Raw genomic sequence first — 12,735 nt, forward strand, 5'->3', positions numbered from 1 at the left:
TGTCTTTACCACATTTTAGAAATCAAAACTAAGCCTTGCCTCTTTTACTGAACACATATGAGAAAACTTTGTTAAGTTTACTGTACATTTCACGTACAAATTTTCAAGGGTTGGTTCGTCTTTTTGGATAAAGGTTTTCATTTCTTCGCAATGACGTTTGTAATCTTGTCTTAGAAAGTAGCATTTACCTCGGACATAGCATTTTGAATACAGGACAACAAGCCCGTTGAGTCCTTGGGAAGAGAAAGTATTGTTCAGTTTGAAGACGTCCGTAGGGCTCTCGGAAGAGGGCTAGGCCACCCACCGCTGAGACACCCTCAGCTCCCGGTTTAGTGGATGCTTCGCGTGTTGATCCGAACTGCCCGGGCCAAGAGCTTCTGCGCAGCAGTGCCATCAGCACCCCGGAAAGTTTTTCCTTAGTCCCCCTTCCCGGGTCGGGGAGGACATGGCGCCTAAGCCCGGCTCCAGCCAGTTCTCCCGGGGGCAGGTGTAGCCCTGGGCGCGGGGTCGGGGCGGGGGAGGGGAAAGGGCGGGCGTGGGGTTGAGCTGGGACTTGGGACTTGGGCGGCGAGCTGGGCGTGGGCCTAGCGACGCCGGCCCGGCCCGCCCCCGTCGCTCCATTGGCCACGTCTGTGCAGAAAAGGCCCCGCGGCCTAGGGGCGCCCGCAGTGTCACTGGGCCGGAGGGGACGCTGGCTGCGCCGGGGCTGCGATCTGCCAGGGACGCCGGCGGCGGGGTCGGGCCGGGGGGCGCGAGCGGCCCGCGGGGCATCTCTCTCTCTCGCTCCCCACCCCCTCCCTCCCCCCGGTCGGGGGAGGCGGCGTGTCCGGCGGAGGGTCGCGGGGCGCGGGGCAGGGCTGGAGCGCCATGAGCAGCCCGGATGCGGGGTACGCCAGTGACGAGCAGAGCCAGCCCCGGAGCGCGCTGCCCGCCGTGATGGCCGGGCTGGGCCCTTGCCCCTGGGCCGAGTCGCTGAGTCCCCTCGGGGACATGAAGATGAAGGGCGAGGCGGCGGCGAGCAGCGGGGCGCCGGCCGGGACGGCGGGCCGAGCCAAGGGCGAGTCTCGCATCCGGCGGCCGATGAACGCCTTCATGGTGTGGGCGAAGGACGAACGCAAGCGCCTGGCGCAGCAGAACCCGGACCTGCACAACGCCGAGCTGAGCAAGATGCTGGGTGAGTCCGAGCCCGGGACCCAGAGAGTGCGGGTCGTGCAGCCGCCTGCGTGAGTCTCAGGGGGTGTGGGCCTGGCGCCGGCGGAGGCCGGGGGTGCGCGGCCGCCACGTCCTGCCCTGGGCTCCTCGGTCCCTTCCCGCTTCCCGCTCTCCGAGTCTCCGAACGGCCTTGGGCCTCGGCGCCCGGCTTCCCCGGGTGGCCGGGGCGCGGGTCCAGCGGCTCCGGGAGGCGGCTTCCCCGCGCGTCGGAGTGGCGGCGAGGGCACCCTGCCGCGGAGCTGCCTTGGTCGCGCCCGTCCCCCCGGCTCCTCGCCCGGGTGGGGACGCTCTCGGTTCCTCGGACGGCCGCGAGCGGGTGAGCGGGAAGCCGCTTCCAGGAGGCGACGCGAAGGCACCCGAGGCCTCGCGTCTTCCCCGAGTGCTCGGCCTCCGCAGGCCCAGCGTCCGCCTTCACCTGGACCCCTTCCCCTCCCTCCCCGGGCTGCACAATCCGAGGTCGGAGGCGGGGGCGGTGGGACCGGCTGGGGCCCGGGAGCGGGGCTCCGACCCTGAGCCCGCGCGCCTCTCCACCTCCCGCGCTCCCGCAGGCAAGTCGTGGAAGGCGCTGACGCTGGCGGAGAAGCGGCCCTTCGTGGAGGAGGCCGAGCGGCTGCGCGTGCAGCACATGCAGGACCACCCGAACTACAAGTACCGGCCGCGGCGGCGCAAGCAGGTGAAGCGGCTGAAGCGGGTGGAGGGCGGCTTCCTGCACGGCCTCGCCGAGCCGCCGGCGGCCGCGCTGGGCCCCGAGGGCGGCCGCGTGGCCATGGACGGCCTGGGCCTGCCCTTCCCCGAGCAGGGCTTCCCCGCGGGCCCGCCGCTGCTGCCCCCGCACATGGGCGGCCACTACCGCGACTGCCAGGCTCTGGGCGCGCCCCCGCTCGACGGCTACCCGCTGCCCACGCCCGACACGTCCCCGCTGGACGGCGTGGAGCCCGACCCCGCCTTCTTCGCCGCGCCGCTGCCCGGGGACTGTCCGGCCGCCGGGCCCTACAGCTACGCGCAGGCCGCGGACTATGCGGGGCCCCCGGAGCCGCCCGCCGCCGGGCCCCTGCACGCCCGGCTCGGCCCGGAGCCCGCGGGCCCCGCGATGCCGGGCCTCCTGGCGCCCCCCAGCGCCCTGCACATGTACTACGGCGCGATGGGCTCGCCGGCGGCGGCGGCGGCGGCGGCGGGCGGCGGGCGCGGCTTCCAGATGCCGCCGCAGCCGCCCCCGCCGGGCCCGGGGCAGCCGTCGCCGCCGCCCGAGGCGCTGCCCTGCCGGGACGGCGCGGACCCCGGCCAGCCGGCCGAGCTCCTCGGGGAGGTGGACCGCACGGAATTCGAACAGTACCTGCACTTTGTGTGCAAGCCCGAGATGGGGCTCCCCTACCAGGGACACGACTCCGGCGTGAATCTGGCGGACAGCCACGGGGCCATCTCCTCGGTGGTGTCCGACGCCAGCTCCGCGGTGTATTACTGCAACTACCCCGACGTCTGACGGGCCCCCTCCGACCCAGCCTGCAGGCCAGAAGCACAGTGTTACACACTTCCTGGAGGAGCTAAGGAAATCCTCAGCCTCATGTCGTGTCATGTTGTTTTGAAGTTGCCTTGGCGTATAATTTATGGTAATTTATTTTGTCTGCCACTCGAACACTTGGGGGGAGAAAAATGTGAGGTGGTGTTTGAAGATTGGTTCAGACACTTGTTTCCCACAGTTGCGTTGTCAAAACCCCATTTCCAAGTTCAAGTTCACCAGTTTTCAGTGGGTCCCGGAACAACTCGCTCCGTTTCTCGAAGCTTTTTATTGATCTAAGAAATTTTATCCCGGGTGTGTTTTTTCAATCTTAAAAGAAATAAATAAATAAAATCTGGAATCCTACTTTTTCACTCTGCTAGCGCCTCTGTCACAGAAGCCAATTTTTGAGATCTCTGTTAAGTATTTAATAGAATTAGCAACATTTTAATGATGACACTAAATATATAGTCACTGTATATTTCTCATTCTCCTGTAGTAGTAGACTTGAATGCCTTGAAGGAGAAGCCCTCAGATGAACATTTGGGCGTCCCAGGTTGTCTTTGCTAGGGGAAAAAAACCTCACAGAACGAGCCTACTGTACATTTCAAGTGATCCTAGTTCCTACAAAGGAATGGTGAATCGTAACACTCTAAATATTTTCCATTTTAGTATATCACTTTCTAAATCAGAGGAGAACATCCAGGTAATTTCGGTTTTCTTGTTGAATCTTGAGATCTGACTAAAGAGGCTTTTGGATTGTCTTTTTTCTTGTCTGTATTTCACCAAGAGTCTTTAAACTCCCTCTCAATACTGAACTCACCAATCATCACACATCTACACCTTGGGAAGTAGTGTTGCTGGGTTAAAAATAATTTGAAGGAGTCACAGGAACTAATCAAACTAAAATGTGCATTGTGACCTCAGCTGTTAATGAAACTTAGTAGCTATCATTTCAATGTGATATTTTTCTATAAACTGCGTACAGGGTCCACTGCAGGTCCTGGCACCAGCAGTTCTTAAGCTTGGGGCGGTGTGGGGGGGGATACAGGGATGATTTGCAGGCAGTGTGCTTTACAAATGCAGCTATAGCTGCAGTCCTAGGGCATCACTATCTTGCCCTTACAGGGAAGAAACTGAGTCACAGGTTGTGAAGCAGGTCAGCCTTGCTCGCTGCTGCAGCGCTAATTGCTGTGGCCCTTCCCATCACACTTTGCGGATGAGACATAAATGGATGGGTACAGACGACCTGTAATGGGCATTTCTTGTGCCAGGTGTTTCGTCAGTGCCATTTTGTACCGAATTTGAGCCTGATCGAGCCTGTGAGATTAGGTGCAATTCTCCCCATTTTGCAAGTGAGGCAAGGAGGCACAGAGCCCTCACCTGCCGTGTACATGGTGAAAGCTTGGTGTTGCAAGTTCTGACAACATACTCGTTCACATTTGTTTTCCTTTGTGCAGGGTGTACCCGTGGGCACTGGGAGAACTTGCATTCTGGTGGTGAGAAACTGTCTCATTCTCCATGCTGATAAATGCTATAGAGAAAAGGAAGGGGTAGGAAGATGGCTTAAAGCATTTATCTTGAGGGTTATCTGAGCTGACGTGGTTGGCTGGATTCTCTTGAAGAATGGCAGGGCGTGTGTTTTTACAAAGGGTTCTGGGGTCCTAGAAATGTTTCGGATGAAGGTTTCAGTGAGGAAAGGTAAGTCTATTTTGTTAGGCGTAACAGAGGTCACCTTAAACATTTGAAATGAAAACGTTCACTCCAGGTTCTGGCTATCCTCCAATCCAGTTTATTTGCCTATGGTACCCTAGCCTTTCCCATTCTTTCTTCCTCTGACCCCAGACAGGTTCTGCTTCCTACATTCCTGGTGGATAAAGTGAGCAGAGGTACCTCACTCGCTCAGGTTCAAGGCTGTGTCGCCAGTTCAGTTCACACCAGGCATTTTAGTGCATACTTGGTTGGCTCAAGGAGACTCAGTTGTATCCTTTGCTGCTGCCTCTCAACAAAGTGAAGAAGATATGGATTTCCCCAGTGGTCCAGTGGTTAAGACTCCGTGCTTCCACTGCAGGGGACACGGGTTCGATATCTGGTCGGGCAAGTTCTGAGTGCTGGTGCAGTGCGGCCAAAAATAAAATAATTCAGAAGATACACAGGGTAAAGAGGAAAGGAGAAAAAGTGCTTGGGGGAAGAAGTCCTGTGACGTTACATTCTTAACTGCTCACCAGGGACAGGTCAAAGAACGAGGGAAAATAAGCTAAAATTGTTCAGCATTTCCAATGCCTTTAACCCCCAATGGAGGGAAATTAGTCCTCACAATAATTCTTGGAGGCAGAGGCATGTCATCCATCCCTTGTTTTTCCTCAAGCAGACTCAGATGAAGACCTCAGGTACCAGCTAGTGACTGGTTTTTGTTTTACCTTGGAAACAAATACATAAAAGATCCATTGCTTTCCCCCCATCTCTACTTCTGAGATACTTTAGAAGTATGTCAGGAGGTGGAACTCGGGGCAGCTCTCCTGAGTTGTAAGCACTCTTAGTTGTCATGCTTATTTGAATTCGCCTTGGATGATAGTCTACGGAAAGCTAGGAATGCCCTCCCAGGGAGCACACACACACGCACACGTGCAATATTTTAGACATAGTTTTAGGCAATTCATGACTCCTCATAACTCATCCGAAGTTTGTAGAAATCCGAAGCCCTCAGGTTTAGAGGCCCTGATGGAGAAGGTTTGTTGGGAAGCATGGCACTCAAGCGTTGTAGCAAAAAGGTAGTTTCCCTTTATTTGAAAACACAAAGGGACATCTCAAGAATCCTCTCATGTTACTGAGTTGAATCAAGGAACACAGGGTTGCGTCCCTCTCACAAAGGCAACTGTGATGCCCTGCCCAGATGAAGATACGGTCTTTTCCTTTGTGCAGTTGGTGGGTGGTGGCTTATCTCCCTACCTTGGGTTTTTACATCCTTGTATCAACTCCTCCCACACTTAATCTGGGTTGGACTTGCTACTCTAACCCAATAGAATGCAACCGAAGTGAGGCTATGCCGGCAACCAGGACCAACCCTCAGGAAACCTAGGCAGAGTCTCTTTCTTGTACTCCCAAGAGCCCTGAGCTATTGCATAGGAAGTCCAGCTACCAAGGTGGTGAGACCACGTGCAGAGACCACACGGAGAGGAGAGACCACTCGTCTGCCTGCGAAGGGAGGGCTCCCATCTCCTGCGACCATCCTGCCGACTGGAACGCAGGAGAGGCCAGAAGAACAGATGCCCAGACGAGCGCAGGCAATTCACAGGTGGGAGAGATTTAAAAAAAAAAAAAAGATAGTTGTTGTAAACCAGGAAGTACTGGGGAGCTTTGTTAACTTAGCAACAGGTTATTGACATTGGTTTTATCCTTAATGACCCTTTCTTATTTTGAAGTATAGGAATGTGGGCACTGGTGGAAAAAATCAGGAAAAGAGTTTTGGGTCCTGTCAGATATAGCAATAGTTTTAAAGTGAGGGACAGAATGTCAAACTTGACTCAGGTTGGATGATGTGGTGTCACCAGATGCATAGACTCCTCTCCTCAAGCAGACGTGGATGAAGTGACCACAGGTACCAGCTGGTGACTGATCTTTTAAAAAGATTAAATTTCTCTCAGTTTTTAATGGTTTTCTTTTGGGCGCAAATACATAAAGAATACACTGCTTCCCCCTGCTCCCTCCCACCCCATCTTTACTTTGGAGGTACCTGAGAAGTGTGTCACGAGGCAGGAATCCAACCATTTCATGGGCTGAGATATCCAGATTGGATGCCAGCAGAGAGTCTACACACCTTTGAGGGACCCAGAAAAAGAAGAGGGTATTTTCTTTCCCACCGAGATACTGCCTGATCTCTATTAAAGCTACCAGGGCAGGTCTGATAAGCTACAAATAAACGTGTAAGCTCCTTATACAAGCAGCTATGAGACAATATCCCACTGAAACTATTTCCTTTACCTCTTATTCTTATCTCAGAAGATGACTGCACCTTTAATCTGAATCACACTGCAAAAGACTTCAGCTTCTTCTGTACATTTATGCTGATGTCAGGAAAAGCACATACAAGCAAAAGGAATTCAGAGAAAATGGAGTGGGTGCTAGGAACCAAAAGGTATCATCGCTGTCTGACGTTCTTAAATGTCCCATTTCATTTTGTTTTTAATACTCAGAACTGTGCCGGTCACATAATATATGTTCAACATTCCCTTCCTCCTATTCCCCTTTGATTTGTTTTGACAACACTGGCTGGGCGAGAGAGATTTTGCATCCATTATTTCAGCATAGATTTTTTCTTCCTGCTTACGAGGTGCTTCCTTCTGAATCCCGAATATTCATTCATCTGAGAAAAAGTGGCTTTGGTGTCCCTGACCACCCAGGTGGAGTAGGATGAGGAATGTTCTGCTCCTTCCTCCACAGGATGAACCTGTGGCCTGAAGAACATTCCTTCAGGTCCCCTGACCTGGGATCAAGCTGCATCTCCTTAATTTTTCACTGAAACCCCTACCCCGACCTTCCCTCTAGTGAGAAAGTTGTGTGCTTTCTCCTGAATCATTAGACAGCTTCGTGTGAATCAATTTGCACTGTCCCCCTTACACAAACACTGAACCCTCACCACTGGCAATTCTCCCAGCTTTATTCAAGATTCTGGATGTTAAAAATTCTTAGGGCAGTACAAAATAGTATTTAAATAATAAAACAATACTTCTTAGCAAAATATAAAATTTCTTAGCACTAGTATACGGCAAGTGCTAAAGAAGTTGTTGCTACCTTATTAATAATGTTCTTTAATGTACACGTTCTCTGAAGCTCAGGTCCAAACAACAGTTTGGTTGAATAAAAGAAAAAAAATTTTTTTAAATTTAATTAATTAATTAATTAATTTTGGCTGCGTTGGGTCTTCGTTTCTGTGCGAGGGCTTTCTCTAGTTGCGGCAAGCGGGGGCCACTCTTCATCGCGGTGCGCGGGCCTCTCACTATCTCGGCCTCTCCTGTTGCGGAGCACAGGCTCCAGACGCGCAGGCTCAGTAGTTGTGGCTCACAGGCCCAGTTGCCCCGCGGCATGTGGGATCTTCCCAGACCAGGGCTCGAACCCATGTCCCCTGCATTGGCAGGCAGATTCTCAACCACTGCGCCACCAGGGAAGCCCAAGAAAAAAATTTTTAATCTTATTCTTGCTGAAGACAGTTTAGCTTTGAGGATCTTCTTTCCACTTTAGCCAAAGTCTCGGACGCTTTGTCAGGGTCGAAACCATAACAAGTATTCCCCAAGCTGATGTTGCCCAGAAAGATGATCTGTGAAGTTACACTCTGGGTGGATATTCAGATGAGTATCAATAAGTTGCAGTAGCCTTGCTGTGGACCCAGTTTTCTCCAGGGTCATGGGCAGTGAGTGCCCTCGCACATACCTGATCTCTTGTTAGGCAAGGAAAAGAATGGTTAGCAGTGTTGTGGTTTGTCTGATTGCTGTGGCCACAAGGAGTGCCCCAGGGGCAAGGACTGTCTCTTCACTTCGTGTCACCTGACCTGGCACCCGGTAAGTGCTCAGAAATGGACTGAGTAACTGGCTTGGTACCTCCGTTGAAAACCTCAGTTTTCCGAAGGAACTGGGAGTTCCTGCTTTGTCGCTCTTCTGTTTGAGACAGTCCCCAGTGGCTAGAACGCCTTCCTCTTGAATATGTGTCAGGACAGCAGACTCAACAACACAGAGCATAAGCTACTGGAGCAGAGCAGAGAATGGCTGAATACGCGGTAGTGTTCCAAAAGGAGAAGACTCTGCATTTCGAGTCAGAAGTTCCCCCTGGCTCAGCACCAGATCATTGTGAGTTTGGAAAAGGCACTAATCTTTTCTGGTCTCTGGTCTGCTCATCTGTAAAAAGTAGGGAGAATGATAAAAGCCCTGTCTCCCTCACTGGATCGTTGTAGGGATGAATGGGCTGGTGTTTAAGGATGGCTTCAGGGCCACAGGAAGCGCTCTCTTCTCTCTCCCCTCTCGACCTTTTGATTTTATGGATCTCTGTCTTTCCCAGCAGACTTGGGGGATTTAATTTCGTTATTCCATTGGGAAAGAGAAACAACAGTAACTCGCTTCCCCTGATGCTTTTGCTTAGTGGATGGAGAATTTCCCAGTCTTTTAAGTTTGCCCATATGAGCTGGAAACCTAGACCATCTGTATTTCACTCCAAGCTTTGGGCAGCTCAGCCTCTCTGATTATAAAATGAGAATAGAAATAATTGTCACTTGAAGAAGAGCTTCATATAGAATGCCTCAATTCACATGAACTCCCATTTGGCATGAAAATCTCAAGGTCTTTAAAAAGGGACAGTTCACTGGGACACACTGAGCTCAATGTCAAGTCTGCTAATACTCACCTTTCAGTCCAGCCCTTTTCCCCACCAATCATAGTTTCTCAAGTCCTGAATCACATTTCCATGTCATTTACTTTTTAAGGACTGAACAGGGTTGGAATTCTTGAGGATGAATAAGCAGAATGGAATGGGGGAGGGCCTCACATGAAGAAATAAATTCTGGCTTTCAGCAGTTCCAAGTAATGTTGAAACTTCATACCCTAGACTTTGAATCACTCAGTCTTCAGAAGTTATTTCCCCAGGGCCGTGGTGGAGGGGGTGAAGAGAAGAAAATTCTGACACAGCCATGAAATGAAGAGACAGTTTTATAGTTGTTCCCTACATAGTGGATTCTTCTGCTTATTTTAAGAAATCTGTCTGGATGTTTGAAAACAATACTTGGGATCGTAGGTGCACACACATACACCAAAAATATTAAACTGCAAAGGGAGACTACAGAAGGGAGAAATAAAATAGAAAATCAAGTTCGTTGTTTCAGCAAAAGGATTGTGGGCATGGGAAGTGTATAGTTTTATTTATTCGTTTAAAATAATTTTAAAATTTAAAATGATGTGCATGCTTACCAAAAAAACCACAACAACAACAGCAAAGCAACATTACAGAGGGGCTTGTAATATAAACTAAGAGCTGTGGGAAGATCTCGTCCCTCCCCAGCCCCCGTTCCACGTGTTAGTCAATCCCCCTGCCCCTCTTTTGCTCGAACTGGGCTTTACCTACACTAGTAACTGTTCCTCTGGCGGTTCATTAATTAACATGCCTTTGAGGCTAATTCCATGTTTATCAGTATTAGACACTGACTTCCTGCTATAATAGCCAAGTACGTCCTGCGTTCCTCCATCTACCGAACGTAATGATAGTTACAGCCTTGCTTCCATTTCTTCTATTGATTACCGCTGCCTTCTAAGGTACTGGGATAACACACCTTTTTTCTTGCTTCCTCGCAAAGGCGGGAGGCCTTGACTCCCCACTGTGAAATGTGAGGCTACCGGTGCCCGCATCTTTCCCAGCAGCTCCCCTCTCTCCGGCGGAGGTGGATATTTTGGGATAAATTTTCTGGGTGTGGCGGGGGAAGGGGCAGATGGAATAGTGATGCACGTGTTATTAATGGAACAGCATCCGCTTCACGGCGTTTCAATCAATCCCAATCAGGACTGCGTCCCACCTTGGCTGTGATTTTTAGGTTCAGTCTCTTCTTACACCCATTGGGAAAGAGAAGTAGTGTCCCTAAACCTTTACACAAAGAAAAAATAAGATCGTGTCAAGGGGCAAACCCTAAGCTCGGCGGTCGGTTTCCACGCCCACCTCCACCCTCCGGCGCGCGCGGGTCCAGGTCCCGGGAGGCGGCGGCGAGTCCCTCCCGCGCGGGCGTCTCCGGGCCCAGAAGGCGCTGGAAGCCGAGGGCGCCGCGCTCCCCTCGCCGGGAACCGCGCTCCGGCTGCTACTAATTCAGGCGAGCATGTCAACCAACTCCGCCGTGACTTGCAACTTAGAAGGTAAAAGCTCTTAGGTTTGGTGCGGGTGGAGGAGAGCACGGCCACCCTGGTGACCGGCACAGAAAGACCGCGACGCCGTGCGCTCGCTTCGAGGCGTTTCGCGCCCGTGGCTTTGCGCGCCGGTGCCCGCGCAGCGCCGGTGTGCGCGGCCCGCGGCGACTCTGGCTCGCAGGGTTTGCCTTTTGTATCGTTCAGGAGCGGGCCTGCCGCGCCGGGGGACCTCAGTAGGTCCCAACGTGACGTCCGGGACTGACTCTCCTCCGAGGCGGGGAGGGGATTTGGGTCTCGGCCTGTGACTTTCTGCCGAGGGGAAAAGTAAACCCGTAACCGTCCGCCGCGCCCTAGTGAGCGGTGGCCGCGCGTCGCCGTGCCCGGCGCCCGGGTTCTCGGCCTCGCGGGTGCAGCCGGCGGCGGGAGCAGGGGTGCTCGAAGGGCCACGTCTGTGCGGTAAAGGCCCCCAGGCCCGGGGGCATCCGCGGTGTCACTGGGCCGGCGGGGGCGCTGGCTTCGCCGCGGGCTGGGACCGAGGGCCGGGGTCCGGCCGGGGGGCGCGAGCGGCCCGCGGCGCATTTCCCTCCCCACCCCCTCCCCCCGGTCGGGGGGGGAGGCGGCGTGTCCGGCGGAGGGTCGCGGGGCGCCGGGCAGGGCTGGAGCGCCATGAGCAGCCCGGAAGCGGCGTACGCCAGTGACGAGCAGAGCCAGTCCCGGAGCGCGCTGCCCGCCGTGACCGCCAGGCTGAGCCTCGTCGGGGACGTGAAGGTGAAGCGCTAGGCGGCGGCGGGCGGCGGGACGCCGTCCTGGGGCCTCGGGCCGAGCGGAGGGCGAGTCTCCATCCGGCATCTTCGAGGTGTGGCTAAGGCGGAGCGCGGGCTGCTCGCGCGGGGCCCCGGGCCCGCAGGACACGGAGCTGCGCCGGCCGCCCGGGGAGGCGCCGGGAACGCAGGAGGGAGTGCGAGGAGGGGGCTTCTGCGGGGGGAAGGCCGGGCTCGGAGAAATCCGCGTGGGTTGACCACCGCTTGGGTCCATGGCTCTACCGCTGAGAACTCGCTTGCACCGCGAATTTTACACGTAGGGAAACAACTGGCAGGTGCAGAATCGTCTTGGAGGCGCGAGATGAAATTAGGCCCAAGATCAAACTGTTCACCATCTCCAGGTGTACATGAGAAAGAATACAAAATTTTGCGGTCTTGGGAAAGGTTTTAAAGGCGTCCTCTAATCAGGCAAGGTTCTGTAAAAAAGAAAACTCGAACGCTCTTATTCCAAGTTTTCAAACAGGGAGCTGATTCCTTTATTATTTCAGGGAAGAAATTTAGAGACTTAGATAAAACTGCTGATCATTAACAAAGCTGGAAATGCATTCAACAGTACCTTTCAGAAAAATGTGCAAAGCTTTAAATTTCAAGTGATAACAGGCTTCTGTCTTGAGGTCTTTTTTCGATGCTGAAGTTGGTGTTAGAAAAGCCAGGAGACGTGGCCTCTAGTTGTGAGGAGTTCAAGCTCATTCTGCTTTCAGTCTTTGCAAGTTGAGGGAGAGTTGGCTTTTTTTTTTTTTTTTTTTTAAAGAAGGAATAAAATGGCCAGGCTTTATTTTCGTCTTACCAATGCAAAATCATTTGTCTTCTGCGTAAAGAGCGTCATTAAAAATTTTAATTTCCTCTTTTTTTCATAAAAAAATTTAAGCAGAACATCAAGGGAAAACTAGTGACCGCTTCCCAGTCCTGTTTTCCCTTGCACTCGTTCTCCCTGCGTACACAATCATAAAGACACGTAGGGTTTCCTCTCCCCGCCACCCCCGCTAGTGGGATCACATTTTCCCTACGAGTCTGCAGCTTGGCCTCTTCAGGTTTATATATGCGTGGTGTTCCTGTGCTCCTAGAAGCTGAACCTCCGTTTACCTGGTTGGTGGTCTTCGCTCTTCCGCGGGGTCAGGCCCGCTTGTCCTGTCTCCAGTCCCATGTAAGTTTGTATGTTGGCTAATCCTTTAATGTACAATTACAGTCCTAAGGCTCCCTCACACTCATGCAAAGACTGGGTTTGTGAACATGAACGGAGAGGACCTGCATTTAAAATAGAGCGGACCCGGTGGGAGAGCACATCTCACCCGAGACGAAAGAGGTAGAAACCGTGAGCGTCCCAAGTGCAATCTTT

The 12,735-nt window shown here is 53.2% G+C and overlaps 1 protein-coding gene across 1 annotated transcript; it reads left to right on the top strand.

Moving 5' to 3' along the window:
- Positions 1-552: 552 nt before the first annotated feature.
- Positions 553-3,073, top strand: LOC309654140 (transcription factor SOX-17-like). The gene is made up of 2 exons (XM_082478794.1): positions 553-1,174; positions 1,761-3,073. Exons 1-2 carry the CDS (start codon positions 868-870, stop codon positions 2,690-2,692), a joined length of 1,239 nt encoding a protein of 412 aa, XP_082334920.1. The 5' UTR covers positions 553-867; the 3' UTR covers positions 2,693-3,073.
- The last annotated feature ends 9,662 nt before the right edge of the window (positions 3,074-12,735 follow it).

The sequence above is a fragment of the Balaenoptera physalus genome (assembly GCF_965194825.1).
Source record: "Balaenoptera physalus genome assembly, contig: HAP1_SCAFFOLD_2112, whole genome shotgun sequence".
Taxonomy (NCBI): Eukaryota; Metazoa; Chordata; class Mammalia; order Artiodactyla; family Balaenopteridae; genus Balaenoptera; species Balaenoptera physalus.

What these genes read in the sequence shown, in the direction of transcription:
- LOC309654140 (XM_082478794.1), top strand. Translation starts at nt 868, where the DNA reads ATGAGCAGCCCGGATGCGGGGTACGCCAGTGACGAGCAGAGCCAGCCC. An exon ending in CGAGCTGAGCAAGATGCTGG is followed by an intron (nt 1,175 to 1,760) that starts GTGAGTCCGAGC and finishes GCGCTCCCGCAG; the next exon opens with GCAAGTCGTGGAAGGCGCTG.